At 35.3% G+C, this 21,439-nt stretch overlaps 1 protein-coding gene across 1 annotated transcript in view; it reads right to left on the bottom strand.

Annotated features, from left to right (window-relative positions):
* LOC150082637 (lon protease homolog 2, peroxisomal-like) overlaps positions 1-21,439 on the bottom strand; it is a 285,321-nt gene that overhangs the window by 93,610 nt on the left and 170,272 nt on the right. The window contains exon 10 of the mRNA XM_090377560.1: positions 13,369-13,554. Within this exon, the coding sequence (XP_090233686.1) occupies positions 13,369-13,554 (186 nt within the window). The remainder of the gene's footprint in view (positions 1-13,368; positions 13,555-21,439) is intronic.

Here is a 21,439-nt window from a genome sequence, read left to right as displayed (position 1 = left end):
AGTGCATTGTATCATTTTCCAACATATACCAATGCCACTACTGTGAGCAATTAAGGTAATTAAAATAAAATAGACCACACTAAAAAAAAAATAAAAATAATAAAACAGTACCTTACTATAACATACAATTAAAAGCTATAAAAGTATATTAATGTTAAAATAGAATCAATACCATATTTAACTTTGGGGCATTCCAGAACTTGAGGCTTCATAAGCAGACAAATATACATATCACAACAGACAATAAATACTCCACACTGCAACTGTAACATATAACTCTTGTCATGATATTCTACTCTACCAGCAGAAGTAGTCTAAATGGCTGCCAACAAATACAGTACATTTAATAACAACAAATACAGTACATTTAATAACAACAAATACGGTACATTTAATAACAACAAATATAGGTATAGTGTAGTCAAATGCAATGTCAATTCGATTATACATAGCATGAGATGCAATCATCAGTGGGGGCTGCTGTATTGAAATGTGGGTTATGATGAGCAAATCATGCAATTCATCTATTCATCATAAAGTATTGGAATAAACTATAAAATAAATTCAATTCATCATTTAATTTTTTTTATTAATATCAGTATTAATCAGGCAAATAATGCAAGGCTAACTAATTCTGCAACGGGCAAAAAAAAAAACAAAAAAAAACCACCCTCAATCAATTATAATTTATCCATCATTAAAAAGCAACTATCAAATTCTATCTACAAATTTTGACAAGAGTCAAAATTTGACATAAGTCAATACCATAGATAGTAACTTAGCCCAATGATCAATAACACAAATAACACACTGCCCAAAAATATTAAATCATATTATCTTGTTCTAGTTTCAACTACCAGTGCAGATATACCTCCCTTATTCGTTTTGCTTAAACACCTCACATCAGGGTCATCCCAAAAGCACCTAAATAAAAATAAATTTTCTGTTTATACTCCGGGACGATCAAACGGTCAGAGGAGTTCACAAAATAGACAGAATACAAGAAACATCACCATATCTAGCAGTCACGGGCTTGAATCCCGGTCAATTAAGGCATGTGTACTTATGCACCAGTGACCACTCAGCTACGGCGGCCATCATAGACTCCAGGCTCTGCAGTCTACATCTAAGATGCTTCTCAGAGGGTCAACTCTTAGAACCTCTTATATACAAATTTTATGGAAATAGTCTGTCCAAATATAAAGTAAATAGAGCAACTGGAAAAAAAGGAAAAAAGTTTAAAATGCCAGTAAAACAGTAAGTTTTATTCACAAGTTCTACATTCATTTCTGTGTACTTCACTTGTGATAATTTATGCCTTTCAGGCATAAATTATCACAAGTGAAGTACACAAAAATGACTGAAAAAAGTTTCAGAAATCAAAACCTCCAATAAGCCAGAGAGATGATATGACTCTGTTACTGGCCTAAAGCCATCACACACACAAATGAATTTAGATAAAACTAAAATAGTCAGGGTAAGGAGTGAGAATAGAGGTTCTACCGCATTGAAAAATAAATGGAAAATACCTAGTAAGATATAGAATGAGAAATTCAGCTGTCAATGCCTATCTCTTCAAAGAAAAGCTACACGGCACTCCAGCAGACAAAACGGAAGAACAGTGTTTCAATAATTCCTCAACCTAAGAAAGTGAACCAAAGTAAACAAGGGTAGAGATGAAGTCGACATCACACAGAGGAATGTTACTCCTCTGTATCACCAGGCAATAGGGTGGCAGATGACTCTTTATCTGGTTTAACTCCACCACTCTGCTTACTGGAGACTTGAAGTGATGAAAGTCATGTTTAGTCTCTGGAGCAATGTTTCAGCAACCCCTGAATGGTGAGATCCAATATTCCATACATTTTGAGGGTACAGCTCTAAAACAGTGTTGCAGGACAGCCACAGAACCAACTTATTGATAACTTTCTAGGTAGCATCTGGTTCAGCTAATGTATAATCATCTTGCTGACACTACCCTGCCAGCTAATGAGTGGAGGGAAGGTCTGAGTAGAGTGTATGCATACTCAAGGCATGCACACACATTATATTAAGGAACTTGATATATTCTTTCTATGTGTATACCATATCCTAAAATTTAATTAATTCATACATTTCCCCCTCCTTTTACTTTATGTACTGAATGATAAATGAAGAGTCAATCTAACACAACAAACTTATCTGCAAAATGATCTAAAAACTACTAAGAACTTCTACATTCATTTCACAAATGTCTCAGTTCTAATTTCAGTGATGTCCATTTCCACGTACAATCTGCAAAATCCCACTTACTTTTTCTGAAAGCCTCGATTATCATTTGCCTCAAACACTATTCATTTCAGTTGCCCTAATATCGCTCTATGGTCCCTTTCACTTCACAGGGTATTTGTGCATATGTCTTGCTCTCATATTCCTTGTCAGAGACTCCCTAATTTGGAATCACCTCTTTCTGATGATCTCAACTATCCCATTCTCTCAAATTTATCTGCTGTCTCCACTGGTCTCCCAACTCCATTGATCACTCAGAACTGTTTGACTTCCTTTCTTTGAAACTCAACTGTCTCCAGTCTAACTTTCCTAACAGTGAGGTAATAATTTTCCTTGATGACTTTAATGTTCCCAACTCCAGCTGGCACCAATTTTCTAGTTACATATTACCCAGTCAGTCATGATGCCAAGGTTTTGACAATTACTAATTACTTCATGCAACTTTTTCATTTAACTATCAGAATACCAGACAATTCTAATCACACACCCAGCGCCCTTGATCTCCTTTTCATCAACAATCCTTCGAAGTACACAGTCAATGTTAGTGGTCCTCTAGGCACTTCAGATCACAACTTTGTGATGGTCTTTTTTTGCTTTTTGAATGTTTCATTTACAAATTTTCATGATCTTCAAAGTGACACAGCTTGCAGGGGAAGCAAGATAATCTCAACAAACACATGTAACTTTTGGTGACGATTTCTTAAATTCCTTTTAAAAATTGAAGAATCCAAAGCCATAAAAAATATTCTTTTAGCAGCACAGTGCTAGGTATATCAAGAAATGCAAATTGGCGGAATAATGAGCACTTCAACCTGCATGGAGGGCAATCTGCCTTTAATTTCTTAAAGAATTCCAAATTAACCTTATATGCTCTATGCTACTTCCTGTATCAGTGACCTGTAAAGACAACATAACTGGTAAATTATGGTGACTTCATTTATATAAAATTGTTAATTTGATTACTAATTTTTTACTTGCTAATATTTATCCTTTAGTAATTATGTGTGTAATAGTTCCGGAATTAGTCAACAGATAGCTATTAGCAGAGATTAAGCTAGAGAGAATAGCTGTTAGTTAAGATTAACTTTACTTACATTCCTGTAATACTATCCTTATGACACCCATCAGCCTCACATACCAAGACAGCAGTTTACAATTAATTATATTTATCTGTACTGTACTGTGTGGGGTGTGCTCAAGGTTCCATTAGGAGGGTGGTGTTATTTTTTAAAGGTACAATCAAAACACATGCTGGCTCTCTTTTATAAAGCCGTATTCATTCCCGCAATCACTTACGGGAGTCCATTCACAGGCCAATTCTTCATAACATGACCAGGGCGTGTAACACGGTTAGCACGCACGCACTGCAGGTACTGGCAGGGGTGCTCCCCTTGACCTGGAGGTCACATGTGTTGGAATGCTCTACCAACTCAGTAGGGACAAACCCGCTACCTATATCAACCATACAACAGATCCACTAAGCAACAGACCCAACGAGAAAAGAAGACTTCTGACCCACTTACAACAAATTTGGCAGGAAAGATGGACAACCTCCACCAAAGGAGAAATAACTCAAAAATTTATACCGGGCATCGACAGAGTATTTCGCAAGTCCCCGAATGATTTTCGCCAGGACTACAAACTACCTAACTTCTAACTGGACATGGTGCCATCCACAGCAAAGTAACCATGCTAGGCATTGATGTTTGTTTTTTGGTTTTTAGGAGCATTAGCAACTAAGGCCATATTGCTCCGGAGATATGCGGTGGTCATTCCTTGACCTATTCGCATCCTCTGTATTTGGTGGTCACGGGCTCTAACCCCGGTCTAATCAAGAAGCGTGTGCTACGCACTGCTGTTCCTGTCCACCTGGCTACGGAGGTGCCTGCTAGGCATCGAAAACAACCCCCTATGCGCATGTGGCTCCCAAGAAACCTGGGACTTCTAATTTAAATTTTATGCATGGATGTAAAGTATTCACGTCAAGGTTTGCAGATGATACAAAGGCTGTCAGGGTTGTTAATAACAGTAATGACAGTATGCTGCCTGCTGCAACAGGATCTGGAAAAGTTGGGCAGATGGGCTGAGAAGTGGAAACTGAAGTTTACCATTGACAAATGCAAAGTACTGCATATGGGTAGCAGTAACCCCAGAGAAATGTATCAACTGGGTGGTGTTACATACAGGTTAGTGGAGAATTAAAGAGACCTGGGGGTAATTGTGCAGTAAGATATGAAGTTTTCTGAGCAGTACAGACAGGCTGCCAGAGTAGGTCATGGGGTTTTGTCAATGATATACAGGAATTTTACGAGCAGGTATAAGGAAGTGATTATTCTCTTGTATAAGGCAATGGTCAGGCCACACCTTGAGAACTGTGTGCAGGTTTGGAAGCCCCATTTTAGGAAGGATGTAGAGTTGCTAGAACAAGTACAAAGAAGGGCAACAAGATTGATGAAGAGAACAAAGGGGTGCTCTTATGAAGAAAGGCTTAAGTTCTGCAAAAATGCAGCTTCTAGAGACTAGGCACCTGAGAGACAATCTGATTGAGGTGTATAAGGCCATGAATAGCTTGAGCAGGCTCAATGCTGATGGGATTCTTCCTCTTGCTCAGATTACAAACCTGAGGGGTATAGATTCAAACTGAGGAAAGACAGATATAGAATAGATGTGAGGAAATTTGCCTTTAGCCAGCGGGTAGTTGATTGCTGGAACAAACTTCCATTTGTTGTTGTGGAAGTTGACAGCTTAAATAAATTCAAGGCAGAACCAGAAAAAACATTTGGAATGAATGGATCAGAGAAATGGAAAGGGTTTTTTTTTCTTTCTCTTTTTGGCTTATGCTGTATAAGCTTGCTTTCTTGCATCATATGCCTCTACTAATGCTAATGCTAGTCAGATAACTGTGAAAGTTGTTTAATTCTTCTAATCCATGTTGGCAAATGGTTAGAATGTCAGTAACATATCTACCTCAGTACACTGGTTTTAGAGGGAAATCATCCAAGGCTATATCTTCAGATGTGCTCGTAAAGATTTCTGCAAGAAGGGAAGAGAGAGGATTGCCCATACTTAGTCCGACTTTCTGTTTATACAGGTGCTCGAAAACATGAAGTAGCCTTCAATTGAAAGATCAATTAATTCTATAACATCTGTTGTGTCCAGGGGATTAACAAAGTTGTGCTAATAACTCGGCCAATTTGTTGTTGTATTATGGTTTTTGTCTCATCAAGACAGATACTGGTAAACATGCTGTCTACATCAAATGAAATAGCAAATCAGTGTTACTGAGGTGTAAGTTCTGAAGTTGTTCATGTAGGCAATACAGGTAACCCACGCTATTCGCGGGGGTTACGTTCCTGAGAAATGCCGCGAATACTGAGTTATGGCTTCCATAGTAATAAAGGGGTTCCGTTCCAAAGTATGAAATATATAAGAAAAACTAGTCTAAAATTTTGTCTATGTATATTATATGTACCTTCATAATATGGCTATGTACATAGACAGTACATAGTGAAATGCAAGCATATGGCATCGAAATGAAAATAAGAAACAATTTAATATTAAATGTAATATTTATTAGAAATTTCAAACAAATCTTTCAAACCAGCGCCTTTGCTTGCAAAAAAACTTATCCCGCCAGTGCTATCACCAGTTTCGCTAAAGTGTTGATAAAGGAGTTTTGCCTTTTCGCGAATGATGAGTGAACTTAACGGAATTTTATTTTGAGTTCGGTCTTCTATCCACAGATTTAAAGCATTTTCCATTTTTTTTCTAATTTAACATCACGAGTTACAGAGTAAATTTTTGAAGCAATTAGCGCGTTTTCATGGACATACGGCGGATTTTTTTCTTCCAATTTCTTAATTGATCGTACCGCTGACTCATTGATTTTATAACGTTTTGCCACTGAGGAGACACTTTCACCATTAGAAATTTTATCTAATAACTCAATAATATTCGCTAGTCATCACCTTCTTTGATCTTTTTACATTCCCCTTGTTATTCGTAGCCATATTTTTTACGGGTTAGAAAGAACTTGTCCACAATAAAGTCACTTTCTTCCATTACACTCGAAAAATGTCTGTTTTACACTGCAAAACGGTAGATTTATCACTTTTGGAAGCATATTAATTTATAAATTGATAAATTTGTTCAATTTATAAGCATATAAATTAAAAGCAAACGACGAAACCTTCCATGACAAGCGCATAACACATACTGAACAAGGATTGGCGAGAAACATCCACGCTCGCGATTTTGTCACCCCTCTCCCCCACCCACTGAGCGCTGTTTTGACCGGGAAAGATAATTTTAGCCACTCCCATATTTTTTTATGACGGAAAATGTTCACGGCACTTTAAAATTCACATTTTTTAAGGTTTAATTTTATATTAAATCAGCGACCACGAATACGCGAAACCGCGAATACAGATACCGCGGATAGCGGGGTTTTACTGTACATGTTTTTATGGATCTTGTGTTATTTTGGAGAATTCGGGTGAATATACTTACCAGCCATTGTGCTATGCTGCATCCACGGCGAGTTTTCCATTGAAAATGGGTCTAATGGAATATCCTTCTTAGTGGGCTTTTATGTTCTCAAATTAAGGTCTAATTAGGGTCTAGATTATCTGGAAGTAGGTTCTTGAATATGTTTTTCTTCTATTTTTTCCCACTGATTTTAGAAGTTTTAATTTTTTCTTTTTCTTATTTACAATTCTACTGGTAGGATCTTTTTTGGTTACAGAGTAGATATTGTTATCTGCTTGTAGGTCAAGTAATTTACTGTTGTAATCGTCAGTATTAATGACTACAACAACATTCCCTTTATTAGCTTTAGTAATATGTGTTACTGTCTAATCTTAGTTGGAAGAGGGTTTCCTGTGGGTTACTGATAAGTTACTGTATTTTTTTTTTTAATTCTGGATTATATTTGCTTTTATCAAGAGCAATCATAATTTTGAGTGATGCCGAGCATTTTGTTTTTGGTGTTTTTGTATTTTGGAAGCTGCGATTCAGCTGGACAAGGAAATCTAGATATGGGATTTTTGTGGGGGATCAGTGCGAAATAAATGCCTAAGTTTAGGATTTCAAAATCAATGGGGGAAAGAACTCTATTACTCAGGTTAATTACTTTAGAGAATAGGTTACTAACTATGGAATTGGAACTAGGAGATCTTACCTGACCTGTAATCTCATCATCATCTCCTTTGGTGTGGCTATTGTTAATCATGGCTCTTATTCTTCTGGTTGTTAGCTGTTGTGGGGTTTCACTCTGGTTGTGATTGTCCAATGCATTTGGAAGTTGTGTTATTTAGATTCCTCCTGAACCATGGGATATACTTTTGGTTGTACTTGGCAGTCTGTGTTGTTAGAACTGGTTGGAGAAACATCTGCGGGTGCAGAAGATGGTTCTTCTCTAGGATAACTTAGTGTATAATTTACAATGAAGACTGCCAAAAATTGTATGATGGGAAAACTGGTAACAGATTATTCAAAACAAAGATGACATAGCACACGGCGTAAGAACAAAATCGGATCTTGCATTCCACACCTGGTGCAAGGATCACAAGCAAAATTCCACCTCTTCTAACCACTGAGAGATACAGGAAATGCAGACTACACAAAGGATCCTTCGTAATTGGCATAACCATCAATATTGGCCAAAAGGAAGGCATGCAGATAGGCATTAACCACATGCATGCTTTCAAGAGCAGAATAAAATGAAAAATAAAAATAAACACCACAATTTTACCTAAAAAAAAATTAATAATAACCCTCCATCACTCCACAACATAATCTTGAACCCACCCACACACTAAGATGCCAAAAAACACAGCTGCCAAATAAATACCTAATTCTACAACAACGAAACCCATACTCTCACTCTGAATATCTTCATGCACAGGTACAAACTATGATTGGCCTAGGATACCTTAACTGAGTTTTGATTAAAAAAAATTCTTAGTTTGAGAGTACAGTGTGCAGCATATAAATATAATTAATTGTAGACCACTGTTTGGTATATGAAGCTGATGGTGTCATAAGGACAGCATTACAGGAATATAAGTACTACTATTTACTTTAATTTTATTAAATTTAATCTTATTAACTAAATTATTAACTGATTTAAAAAAATCATTTAAACTGCTAAAATTAATCTTTACCTAATGTTTACTAATAGCTAGCCATTGACTAACTTAGGATCTACTACACATATAAGTGCTAAATATTAACAATAATTTGTAATCAAATTAACAACTATGTAAATAAAGTTACCATATTTCACCAGCATCCTGTCTTTACAGTCACTGAAGAAGTGGTGCAGGAAGTAGCATGAACATCTGAGACTAAAGTCATTAGTGGAGGTTAGGCAAGCAAATGCAGATTACAAGAAACCTTTGGCAAAGGATGCAAAGAAAACCAGCAAAGAGTTCTTTACTTATGTAAACTCTACAAGGAAGGGGATGAATCAGATTGGTCCACTTGATATTGATGGTTCAACTGTTGATGAGCCTGCTCGGGTAGCTAAGAAACTGAATGAGTATTTTGCATCTACATTTCCACATAAGGAGTTATTCAGGGAGGGGAATGCCAGAGGCATATTAAACTCGGGAAGCGAGCTAAATGATTTTGTAATAACTGAGAGCAAAGTGAAGGAGAAATTGTTGAAGATAAACATAAGAAAGGCACCTAGGGTGGATGGGATCTATACAGTTATATCAAAGGAGACAGCAAAGGAAGTAAGCAAACCCTTAACCATAATTATGAGAGCTTCCTTAGACTCAGGGGAGGTACCCATGGACTGAAGATATGCAAATGTGATCCCAATTCACAAAGGAGGATCAAAGGGTGACAAGTAATTACAGACCTGTTAGTTTAACTTCTGTTGTGGAAATTAATGGAGGCACTGGTTAAAGAAGCACTGCTGGATCATCTAGACAAGACGTCAGTTATAGTTCGGACACAGCATGGGTTTGTTAAGGGAAAGTCTTGTCTGACCAATTTTTGATTGGATACTATGATGTGGTCACAAAGGAACTGGATACAAAGAATAATTTTTATACTGTATACTTGGATCTTAGGAAGGCTTCTGATATTGTTGCATATGGAAGACTGCTGCACAAATTGGAGCAGTGTGGCACTGGAGGCAAATTGGTGCTATGGATAAAGGGATGGTTGAGTGGGAGAAGACGGAGTGCAATCAATAGACACTGCTCTTTGTGGATTAATGCTATTTGTGGAGTCCCCAGGGTTCAGTGTTGGGTCAATTGTTGTTTTCTGTATTTATTAATGATATTGATGATGGTATATCAGGCTTAACGTCCAAGTTTGCAGATGATACGAAGGTTGGCAGGGTTGTTAATGACAGTATACTACTGCAACAGGATCTACTACTGCAACTGAAGTTTAACATTCACAAATGCGAAGTAATGCATATGGGTAGCAGTGACCCCAGAGTAACGTATCAACTGTGTGGTACTACACTCAGGGTGGTAGAGAATGAAAAGGACCTGGGGTAATTGTGCAGTCAGATATGAAGTTTTCATGATGTCTTGTCAATGATATACAAGAATTTTTCTGGCAGGGATAAGTAGTGATTATCCTCTTGTATAAGGCAATGATCAGCTTACACCTTTAAGTACTGTATACAGGTCTAGAGGCCTCATTTTAGGAAGGATGTAGAGCTGCTGGAATGGTATAGAAAAGGGCAACAAGATTAGTGAATGGAACAAAGAGTTGCTCGTTCTTATGAAGAAAGGCCTAATTTTTGCAAATTACAGTGTCTGGAGACTAGGCACCTGCGAGGTGATCTGATTGAAGTGTATAAGGCCTTGAATGGTTTGAGCATGCTCGATGCTGATGGGATTCTTCCTCTTGCCCAGATTAATCGCCTGAACTTCCATCTGTCGTTGTAGAAGTTGACAGCTTAAATAAATTCAAACAGAACTAGACAAACATTTGGAGCAAATGGATGGGTGAAATGGGAAGGGTTTTTTTTTTTTTTTTTGGCTGATGCTGTGTATAAGCTTGCTTTCTTGCATCATATGCCTCTACTAATGCTAATGATCTGTAATTCTTTAAGAAATTAAAGGCAGATTATACTCCGTGTAGGTTGAATTGATCATTATTTCACAAATTTTCACTCGAATAAAATAAACAAATGCAAACACTTCATTGTTAAAGTTATTGTTTATAAGTAGTAATTAAGAGTAATCAATAGCAATATATGAAGATTAATTATATAATTACAATATATTGAATTCAAAACAGCACTTTGCTTAATGCTGCCCATACAGTTACCTCTAAGAGTACACACAATAATGCATCAACGTTCTCACATGAGAAAGCATGCCATGAGCATTTAGATTAAACATTAAATGAAACTTTTCCCTCTGGTACCCAAAAGGCTTGTAACAAATTTAAACTATATACAGTATTAGTAAATAAAAATTGAAACTAATATTAATAGTATAATTTCACAAATTTTAAAACTTTTCCCTAATAATAATTAATCACAGGGCACAATTAAAATGACAATTTGTTTCACTATATGATGAGATGGTTTGGCATCAGATTAATGTGAACTGCTTCGATAGCAGCTGACAGACAAAGTGAAATACATAGGTTTTTTTTTTAAATCATCAATTGTATGAGCAGTAGTATCTAGAGTTAATAAAATAAAGGCAAATATCCTGTATATAACATGGTTATGACATGCATATACAGTAAGCACCAGTTATAGTAATCACTGGTTATTAGTATCAGCCACTTTGTAGAATGATTCAAATCAATAAAATGCATTACACTTCCGTTGTTTATTAGAATCACATTTTTGATTATAAGAATCAGTTTTGAAAGCTTCTGCGATATTTTGCTAAAGCACATTTCTGGAGATCACAACCATAAAACAAAAACAATTTGCAGTTTTTGGTTTATTGGCCTTTTTTGTTTGTACAATCAGTTATAAATGGGTAGTAAATTTAATCTTTGCATTTGTGATAACACCAATAGTTAGAATTGTGCGTGTTTACGTTATTATGGTGAAATGCGTTTCCTTCATTGAAATCTTCAATCATATAAAAAACATAACTTTTCAGAATCTGCTCTTCACTCCCATATCTACACTTCGTAAATTTTTTTTAACTCCATAAAAAGTTGCACATGTCATGTTAGTTCCAATTTGTGCATGCTGTGTGCTTTGTTACTGATTGACATCTCTCTCTCTCTCTCTCTCTCTCTCTCTCTCTCTCTCTTTTTTTTTTACTGTTTTAAATTTTGCTACAAAAAAAAAAAAAAAAAAAAAAACAGTCAGTGAACAGAAAGACAGTGAATTTGAGTGTCTGGAATGAAGTTTCGGAAACCTGCATTAACAACTGTTTCAAAAAATGTGGATTAATTATTCATGATGGTCAACTAAATCACGATACTGATCACACTGAAAAGCCTGAAGACATGGGCAAACAGGAGTTTAATGACTGGGTGGACACAGATGGTGATCTATAAGTTACTACACATTTAACAAATGAAAAAAATTGCCCAATGTGTTACTGATAATATCACCAAGGAGGAGGAAAATGAGGATGAACCTGAACGAATTCCAGTTACAAAACTAGCAAAATTGTGACTCTATATCCGTCCTGAGGAGTGTGTTGGAAGGAACTGGAGCAAGTGATCATGATTTGAATATAGACTGTCATAGGATTTTGAAAAATCTATAGACTTTGTAGTGATAATTTAAATCAATCTAAAATAAGTGACTACAGTTTTTTTTAAATTATAATCATATTACAAAGTATTATGTTTAATTAATATGCATATTAATTAAGCTGTGTACATAAAGTATGCATTTATAAATTTATTTTATTTTGCTAACCTGTTGATAATATTCATCCGATTTTCACATATCATTTAATCGGTAATAGACTTTTCGCAATAAAGTGCAAATTCGTGATTTCTATCTTTATTTTTATAGCTTGTGGATAATATCCATTGATTTTTGCTAATTAGAATCAAAATTCAATTTGCAAACATGATCACTATAACCAATGCTTACTGTATATGTTTAGGAAAACATACGTTCATTGAGGAAATTCAGAAAGAGTCGAAAGCTCATACTATGGAAAGCCAACTGGTTGTAAGACTGTTAGCATACTTCAGCAGCAATGTAACTATAAAAAACTATTTTTATGCAGGTGATTCTTTAAGAGAGTAGATCTTTAAGCTTGATAAAATTATCTGTGGGACTTGTATCACAAGCACTCTAATAATTGGCAGTATCCACACTCTCATTACTTAAAGTATTATACTTATAGATTACAATATTTCAGTAAAGTTTATACTTTAAATATAGTAAAAGAAAAAAAAGTGTACAAAGTTACATCAGGTCACAGAGAGAGAGCTTTTAAGCACAGACCACACAAACAAGTAACAACCTATGATATGAAAATGGACAAATAATATCAGTTAGTGTGTTTGCATCATTATTACACAGTTGATATTTTTAGACAAACTAAAGTTTGTACATTGGAATCATTACTGTAAAACATCTCATATTGTGAAATGTAATAGTAACAGTAATAAGAATAAGTAACAGTAGTCTTCTCTAATGGGGAAGCATTACTTATTTGAAGTATAAGGAGTGCAACTTGTCGTGAAGATTTTCACAATATATGTTACAATGATGATGACAGTGTATAAACTTCAGTTTGCCTTATAAATTCAACTATGTAGTAATGATGCAAACACACTAACTAATGTCGTAGTCTGAATTTTACATAGTTTGAGGGTTTCTACCCTAAAATTTATTAGCCATCAACAAAAGTTTACTGCAGTTCAATCCTAAAATTTAGTTCTACAACGTTGTGTTTTTAACACATTATTAAATCTGGATTATAATTTTTTTAACTATTTTTTGTTAGTTCTTGAAAAAGCCCTGGCTCTTATAATTCTAAAATAATTTTGAAAACAAATAAAAAGAATAATATTAAATATAAATTATTGAATCATTTTTTTATTCCTCTACGCATCATTAAATTCTTGCAAATGCCTGCAGCAAACTTTTAAATCATTTCACGAAGAACACCATGAAAAACTGCTTACCTATGGAACTCCCTTCCTAGAGATTTAGCTATAGATCTTCCTACACTGGTCTTTCCAACACCAGGAGGCCCAACAAAGCAGAGAATAGGACCTTTTAATGTATGTTTCAACTGATGGACTGCTAAATATTCCAGGACACGTTTCTTCAATTTCTGCATACCATAATGATCAACATCCAAATCTTGTCTGCAATTAGGTTTTGTTTACAATAAATAAATATGATATTCTTATTAAAATCCAATGTTTATTTAAATAACAAAATAAGCACTGCACCATTATTTCAACATGGAAACCAAACATCACACGGCTTCAAAATATTTGCATATTATGCAACATATACTTTTCACTCTATAATAAAATGATATACACATAATGTACAGTCAATCCTTGTATAACACGTGTTTACACTACACAAATTCGATCATACACAATTTATAAATAGGGGAACGATATCTTATATAACACGAACCGAATTTGCTTATGCACGATTTGCCTTTGTGTTTACAAGAAATGGCAGTCGAACGCAGAATCGCCCCAACCAAACGCAACATGATAGGAATGAAGAGAAGATTTTGAAAATGCATTTGTTTTTTTATATCAGTGAAGGGGAAACACATTTCACCATAATAACGTAAAAACCAACACAATTCCAGCTATCAGTATAATCGAAAATGCAATTAGATCGAGTTTACTACCAGTTTATAACAGATTCCACTAACAGAAACGCAACTGGAAATTGTTTTTATTGTTTTATGGTCATCATCATCAGCCATTTTCAATCCACTGCAGGATGAAGGCCTCTCCAGCAACTTTCCAGTTCCTTCTGTTTTGAGCACTGGCCATCCATTTACTAGCCACAAACTCATGAATTTCATCTATCCATCTCCGCCTTTGTCTTCCAGGTTTTCTTCTAGCTCCTCTTGGATACCATTCTGTTATTTTCTTAGTCCATCTGTCATCATGTCTTCGAGCTATGTGTCCTGCCCAAGACCATTTTAGTTCTTTAGTTTTGATAAGAATGTCCTTTACTTGAGTTTGTTGCCTAATCCACGTGTTTCTCTTCTTATCTAACATCTGATTCCCAATATGATTCGTTCCATTCTTCGCTGTGTAGTTCTCAGCTTCTCTTCCATTCTTTTGGTGAGTGCCCAAGTTTCACTTCCATAAGTCATGGTGGGAAGTATACATTGGTTCATTATTTTACGTTTCAGACAAACTGGGATATTGCTCTTCAGTATGTGACTATATTTCCTGAATGCTAACCATCCAAAATTTATTCTTCTCTTGACTTCCAGCCATTTATCATTATTACAGCTAATAACTTGTCCCAGATAAGTATATGACTCCACCTTTTCAATTACTGCTCCTTCAATCATTATTTCCCTTTCTGTGGCATACTTGTTCATCATTATTTTGTTTTAGCCGTATTCATCTTTAGTCCAAAATCCTTACTAGCTGTGCATAACTGATTAAGATTTTCCTCTAATTCTTTGGGATCGTGGCTTATGACCACAATGTCATCTGCAAATCGTAAATGGTTTAGGTACTCTCCGTCCACATTGACTCCTTTCTGTGACCAGTCTAATCTTCTGAAAGCTTCCTCAAGGGCAGCAGTAAACAGCTTCGGAGATATTGTCTCCCCTTGTCGAACTCCTTTCTCAATTTTAAATTTCCTACTGTTTTTGTCTAATCTAATAAAGGAAGTAGCACTCTCATATATTTTCTTCAAAATCATAATATATGGGGTATCAATGCCTTGTCTTTCCAGTGCCTGAAACATTGCCTTATGCTGTATGGAGTCAAATGCCTTTTCATAATCCACAAATGCCAGGCATAATGGTGTTTTATATTCATTTGCTTTCTCCATTAGCTGTGATATTACGTAAAGGTGATCCATAGTTGAGAATCCTGTCCTAAAGCCAGCTTGCTCTTTCGGTTGATTCTCATCAAGTATTCTTTCTAATCTGTTAGTAATGACCCTTGTGAACAACTTGTAGATGTGGGATAACAAGCTAATTGGTCTATAATTTCCAATTTCTGATTTATCTCCTTTCTTATGCAGCAAAACTATGATTGCATTACTCCACTGCTTAGGCATTACACCTTTTCTAATGCACTTTGTGAAGAGACTTGCCAGTTTTTTGTGTTATGTCTCTTCCTCCCAATTTTAACAACTCTACAGTAACTTCATCTTCCCCTGGGGCTTTCTGATTCTTCATTTTCTTCAATGCATGTTCTACCTCATCAGGAAGAATATCGGGTATGTCGTATGTGTTGCTACTTTGCAATCCATCTTCCCCACTGCTGGCACCATTCCCCTGCACCTTGTATAATTCTCTATAGTAGTCTTCTGCTATTTGAATTATGCCTTCTCTGCTGTTTATAAGTACACCATCGCTATTCTTCAGTTTCAGTATCATTTGTCTTTCTGTATTACTGCTCATGGCTGCTGATTTAAATCCTTTGTTTTCCCTTAATGCTTGTTCTACTTTTCTTGTGTTAAATCTTCTTATGTCCTCTCTGAGTCTCTTTCTAATGGCTTTGCATAACTCAGTATACTAAATTTTCTCCCTGTCAGTGTTTTTCTTGCTTTTCATTTGTCGTCTTCGGTTCATCATGACAAGTGTTTCTTGACTAATTTTTTCTTCTTTGGATTTCTTTTTCCCTATAGGTTTCTTGGGCTTTATCACTTTCAAAAAGTTGTAATATTCCTCGTCGATATCTTGGTCCTCAGCAGTCTGCAGAAGCTCAAACTTGTTCTTAACTTCCAGTACATACGGCTTTTTCTCCTCTTCTGTTATCTCAAAGACCTTTGTATTATTTACTCGGGTCAGTTTTTTCCTTTCCTTTCCTACATCTATATCAAGTGTACATCTTACTATTCTGTGATCACTAAAAATGTGACCCTGTAACCCCTAAAAATGTGCTTTAGTAAAATGTGAGGTGTTAATAGTGTATCTCTGCCTTTACAGTGTTGTTTATTCAGTTGGTACATGCACACAGCTTTGTTTATGTGTATCAAGTGTGCCTCCTCGTTTTGTAATTGTGTTTTATTCCCTAAAATTGAGTGAGTAAAATACTTAAAAGGTGTGAAATGGAAGCGTCTTGGTGAAGACACTGCAGATTCAGAGAGAAAAACAGAGGCTGACTGGGTCAAAAATTCTTACCCAGGAAAATTTATAGTAGCCTCATACTATGGTTTATGGCCAAAATCACACCGGCCTCCGGGATTTCCCCAGTAAGGCTTATGGCCAGTCCGATAGAGAAAAAATATGAAATTGTGAAACGCTTTGAGTGAAATGAAAGACCATGTGATAATGCACATACTACAGACCTAAATGAGGCAATGCCAAGAATTACAAAGAATGCAGAGAAAATAAAAACAACTTTCATAGCAGGAACAACTCAAAGTGTAATTAAAATCCATTAGATTAAGGCACAAAGAATTGGAAGAGATGGAACGGCTGTCATCTATTTGTATAGAAAATCAAACAAAAAACAAGTTTGCTTACGATAGAAGCAAAAGCATTAGCAATATTTTATTACGTAATAGTCGTAATAAAATACGTATTTTATTACGGTAATTTATTGTGTTTGGTAATGTTTTGGTTACAAATGTGTGTTCAATCTTGGGTGGTCGGCACCTAACCCTATTTTTCCCATAGGGCCTGTTGTTTATATTGCATGATTTTGCATTGCACGAGGGTTTCTAAGAACACAACTATTGTGCTATACGAGGACTGACTGTATATATGTTATATTGGCAAAAGTACCTGGATACCCCTGATTTTTTGTGAAAAAACCAAATCGCATCCATCATCTGCATGCCAGGTAGGTATAAAAGCAATTGAATTCACACCCGAAGTAAGCAGATAACAAAATACAGCAGACAAAGTAGTTATTAATGGCCAGTGCTCTCCATGGGCTAATGTTATTAATGGAGTCCCTCAGGTTTCATTATTCGGCCCCTTAATGTTTTCAATATTTATTAAAAATATTGATGAAGGCATATCAAGTTTAACATCTAAGTTTGCTGGTGATACAAAGTTGGCAGGGTGGTTATTGACAGGAATCAAGGTATGCTACAGCAATGAGATTTAGAGAAATCAGGTAGATGCACCAAGAAGTGGAGTTTGAGGTTCATAATTTATAAATGCAAGGCACTGCATATGGGTAGAAGTAATCCCAGAATATCATACCAATTGGATGTTACCACAGTCAAGGTGATGGAGAATGAAAGAGACCTAACTGTAATGTCTCACATGAAGTCCTCTGACAGTGCAAACAGGCTGCTAAAATAGCTCATGGGTTCTATGAAGAATATAGAAAAATTCTTCCAACAGGGACAGAGAAATGATTATCCAAAATGATTATATAAGGCAGTGACATGCAAACCCTCAGTATAAAATCTTGTCATCCCCTCTGAGGGAAGATGACAAGATTTTTAAAGAAAAATGGCATTTTATAAATTATGTAAAAGAAAATTTTGAGTACTGAGAAATGAATAAAAAAATTGTTTCCTTTTTAATTTACACATAAAAATAATTGTTTAATATTTTAATTGAATACAGCAAAAACAACAAATCAAATTCTTATTCTTCAATTAAGATTACAAAAACAATAAAAAATGAACAATTACAAATCAATTAATGAGAAGGATGAGCCTGACTAACCGATAATATTTGGATGCAATATTTGAAATTGCTAATCTCGTGTCATCTTCTAGATCAAGTCAGAAACGCTGTTTTGTTTTTATAGATGTTAATTTTATAACAAATATGTAGACCCAAAAGGCTTGTCCTCAGGTCTACAAATCTTTGTATCACCATTTTCGACAATTGTGGATGCTCATCTGGAAGGGAAAGCCAAAATTTTTCACACGTAGTCTTGAAATGTAATGCTTCGTCAGATGACAGGTCTATAAGGTCTTTTGCTGAACGGTAATTGCGGGACATGAAGAAATATCAAAAGCAAAGGGTCACGAATCGAATACAACTTTTTATCTGGAGAAACATTAAATCATTTGGAAAAATTCTTAATTAGCATTGTTAGGTGGGAGGCAGTGTTTGTTGTTTGGTTTTTTTTAAGGAGCATTAGCAACTAAGGCCATATTGCTCCGGGTCATGCGGTGGTCATTCCCTGACCTTTCTGCATCCTTTGTATTTGGTGGTGACAGGCTCGAACCCCGGTTTAATCAAGAAGCGTGTGCTATGCACTGCTGCTCCTTCCCACCTGGCTACGGAGGCGCCGGGAGGCAGTGATATCTCTAAATTGTAAAATGTCAATATTATTGCAATTAACAAAATCAGAAAAACATGGGAACATTTCAGTATTATTACGCTCAAATTCAGTTTTCCAAAGGTTAAATTTATTTTTGAAAGCTTCTGAGTATTAATATACAGTATTTGTCCTTGAAGACTTAAATTTAAATCATTAAGTTTTTCAAATATATCAACAAGGTAGCTAAGTTTTCCAAGCCATTTTTGATTTGTAAACAATTGAGCAAGGTTCTGATCTGTTTCTGATAAAAACAATAAACTTCATGTTTGAAGCCAAAAAGAAGTCACAACATTTTACCACTGGACAATCACCTCACTTTCGCATATAAAAGAAGCGTTTCATAAGCGGATCCCATTTCATTACAGTGAAAAGCCTGCTGTTTAAGCTTCTACTTTCAACAAAGTTGATCACACTTACAGCATCTTTCAAAACTTTGTGCAAATCAGTTTGCATTTCCTTTGCTACTAATGCTTCCCTATGTATAATGCAATGATTAAAAACTGTATTTGGAGCAATTTCCTTTACTTTGCCTTTTAAACCTTTATTTAATGCAGCCATCAGTACAAATCACAACACAGTTGTTCCACATTAGATTATTTGTTTGAAAGAAAATATTTATAACATTAAAAATCTTGTAGATTATCTGACATACCATAAATTGGACAAAGTCTGAAATATCTGTGGATTCACCTAACTGTATTGCAAAAATTGAACTTTCTCTCAATCGATTTAATAAATTGAATTTTATGTTGTCCGCAATAACTGCAATACGTCGTGAGACTGTGTCTCTGGACAGAGGAATGGTACGACTTTTCAAATCGTACTTTTCTCCATGCATAACTGAATAATTTTTATTGCAGCAAGAATGCACCGAATTACGATGCAGAATAAAGCTTGCATGCTATATATATACACACACTTGCTATGTATATATATATATATATATATATATACACTGCTACTGCACATTTGCACCTCTGGCCTTTAGGCAATACAGTACAGGCAATTTGAGAATTTGTGCTGTAGGAAGCACGAATTAAGGGCTAAAGTTTTACCGTAAGGGTTTGAGTAATTGGAAAAATTCTTAATTAGCATTGTTAGGTGGGAGGCAATGATATCTCTAAATTGTAAAATGTCAATATTATCGCTATTAACAAAATCAGTCGCACTAGTCTGGCTTTGTGTGTGTCCATATCCAGTGAGCAAATTAAGGCGTATTCTCAAAGTGGTAGGCAGTTGGGTTCATTCGTATCTCAGACTTAGTTCAAGTAGCAAGATCTCTACACCTACATTATTGAAAAAGTAATTTTAACAACAGGTTTTTAGCTTTTATGTACACAAAAAATAAATTTATTTAAAAACTTCCGCGACCCCTTTAATTTCTCCTGCATCCCCCAGAGGGGTTGCGCCTCACAGTTTGCACACCACTGATATAGGGCAATGGTTAGGCAGCATGTTGAGTATAGTATACAGATTTGGAAGCCACATTTTAGGAACTACATGGATCTGTTGGAATATGTGCCGAAAGAAACAAAAACATAAGGATACCCTTATCAAGAAAGACTTCAGTTCTGCAAATTGTAGCATCTGGAAATTATTCGCCTATAAGCAGTTTAAGGAGCTATTGAAGTGTTTAAGATTTTTAAATGGACTGGGTAAACTAAATACTGATGGCATCCTTGTTCTTTCTCAGATGACACAAATAAAGAAACTAATTTAAACTGAAGGATGACTGCAGAATAGCTGTGATAAAAATTTGTTTTCAGGCAGAGAGTAATTCATTGTTAGAAAAAACTGCTGTCTGGTGTCATGGAAATGAGTATTTTAAATAAATTTAAAGAAAGATTAGACAAATTATTAGAGAGGATGGACAGATGATATGGTAATTTATTTTTGGGTGATGTTTCCCTGCATTATTTTCCAGCACTACTAATGCTAATTTTTATCCTGAGGGAATTTGGCAATTTGATAGATACAACAGCCTCTTCACACCCTTTTTTTTTTTAATTTTACTGCACACAATGATGTTCCATGTAGTTCAATAAATGAGCTACATGGAACATCATAGTATATTCTATCACTTCACTGATTTTACATCATTATGGCAAGCAAATTAAATCTTGCTTCCTTTTTTACCATTTTTTTAAAGTCACTTAATTTTTAATACAGTGAATGCGTCACTTAAATAAAATTGAAATGTAAAGATGCAAATATTTTTATCATATAATAGTAATGTCAGTGCTAGAAGTGAAACAGAAGGGAAATACTCAATATTAATAAGCTTCTTTGCATTCTATTCCTTTCTTTCTTAGGGGTGCTTTGCTTCCCCCATACCAAAAGATAACGTTATTCAAATTAGACAAGGTTTATGCTTACTTTAGAAATGATATTGTTATTCATGAATCAACCTAAAGTTACTCATTTCTTTTTTAATTTGAATAACATTACCAAAGGAGGCAAATCTACCACTTGACTAAAAACTCAGATGCCAGCATGACATCAAGGATCATGGTTCCTCTCATCAGATAGCAGGTGGACTCAGCAACTTTGTGCTGAATGGTGAATAACAAATTGAGTTAAAATGAATAGCCGATCAGTATGTGGAAGGAGAACCTTCTGACTGAATACATAAAATTTATGTGTATATTTAACCCTTAGTACTGAGTACTGGGCTACATTGGCCCACCACAACAAATTAGTAAAGGTTCGGAATTTTATTTCAATATTTGCATTGAAATAAATCCTGAACCCGAACTTTTACTAATTTGAAAAATTCAGTTTAAAATTATAC

This window comes from Mastigoproctus giganteus, chromosome 7 (assembly GCF_048544385.1).
Source record: "Mastigoproctus giganteus isolate SK-2022 chromosome 7, ASM4854438v1, whole genome shotgun sequence".
NCBI lineage: Eukaryota > Metazoa > Arthropoda > Arachnida > Uropygi > Thelyphonidae > Mastigoproctus > Mastigoproctus giganteus.
This window is presented reverse-complemented; position numbering and strand designations above follow the sequence as displayed.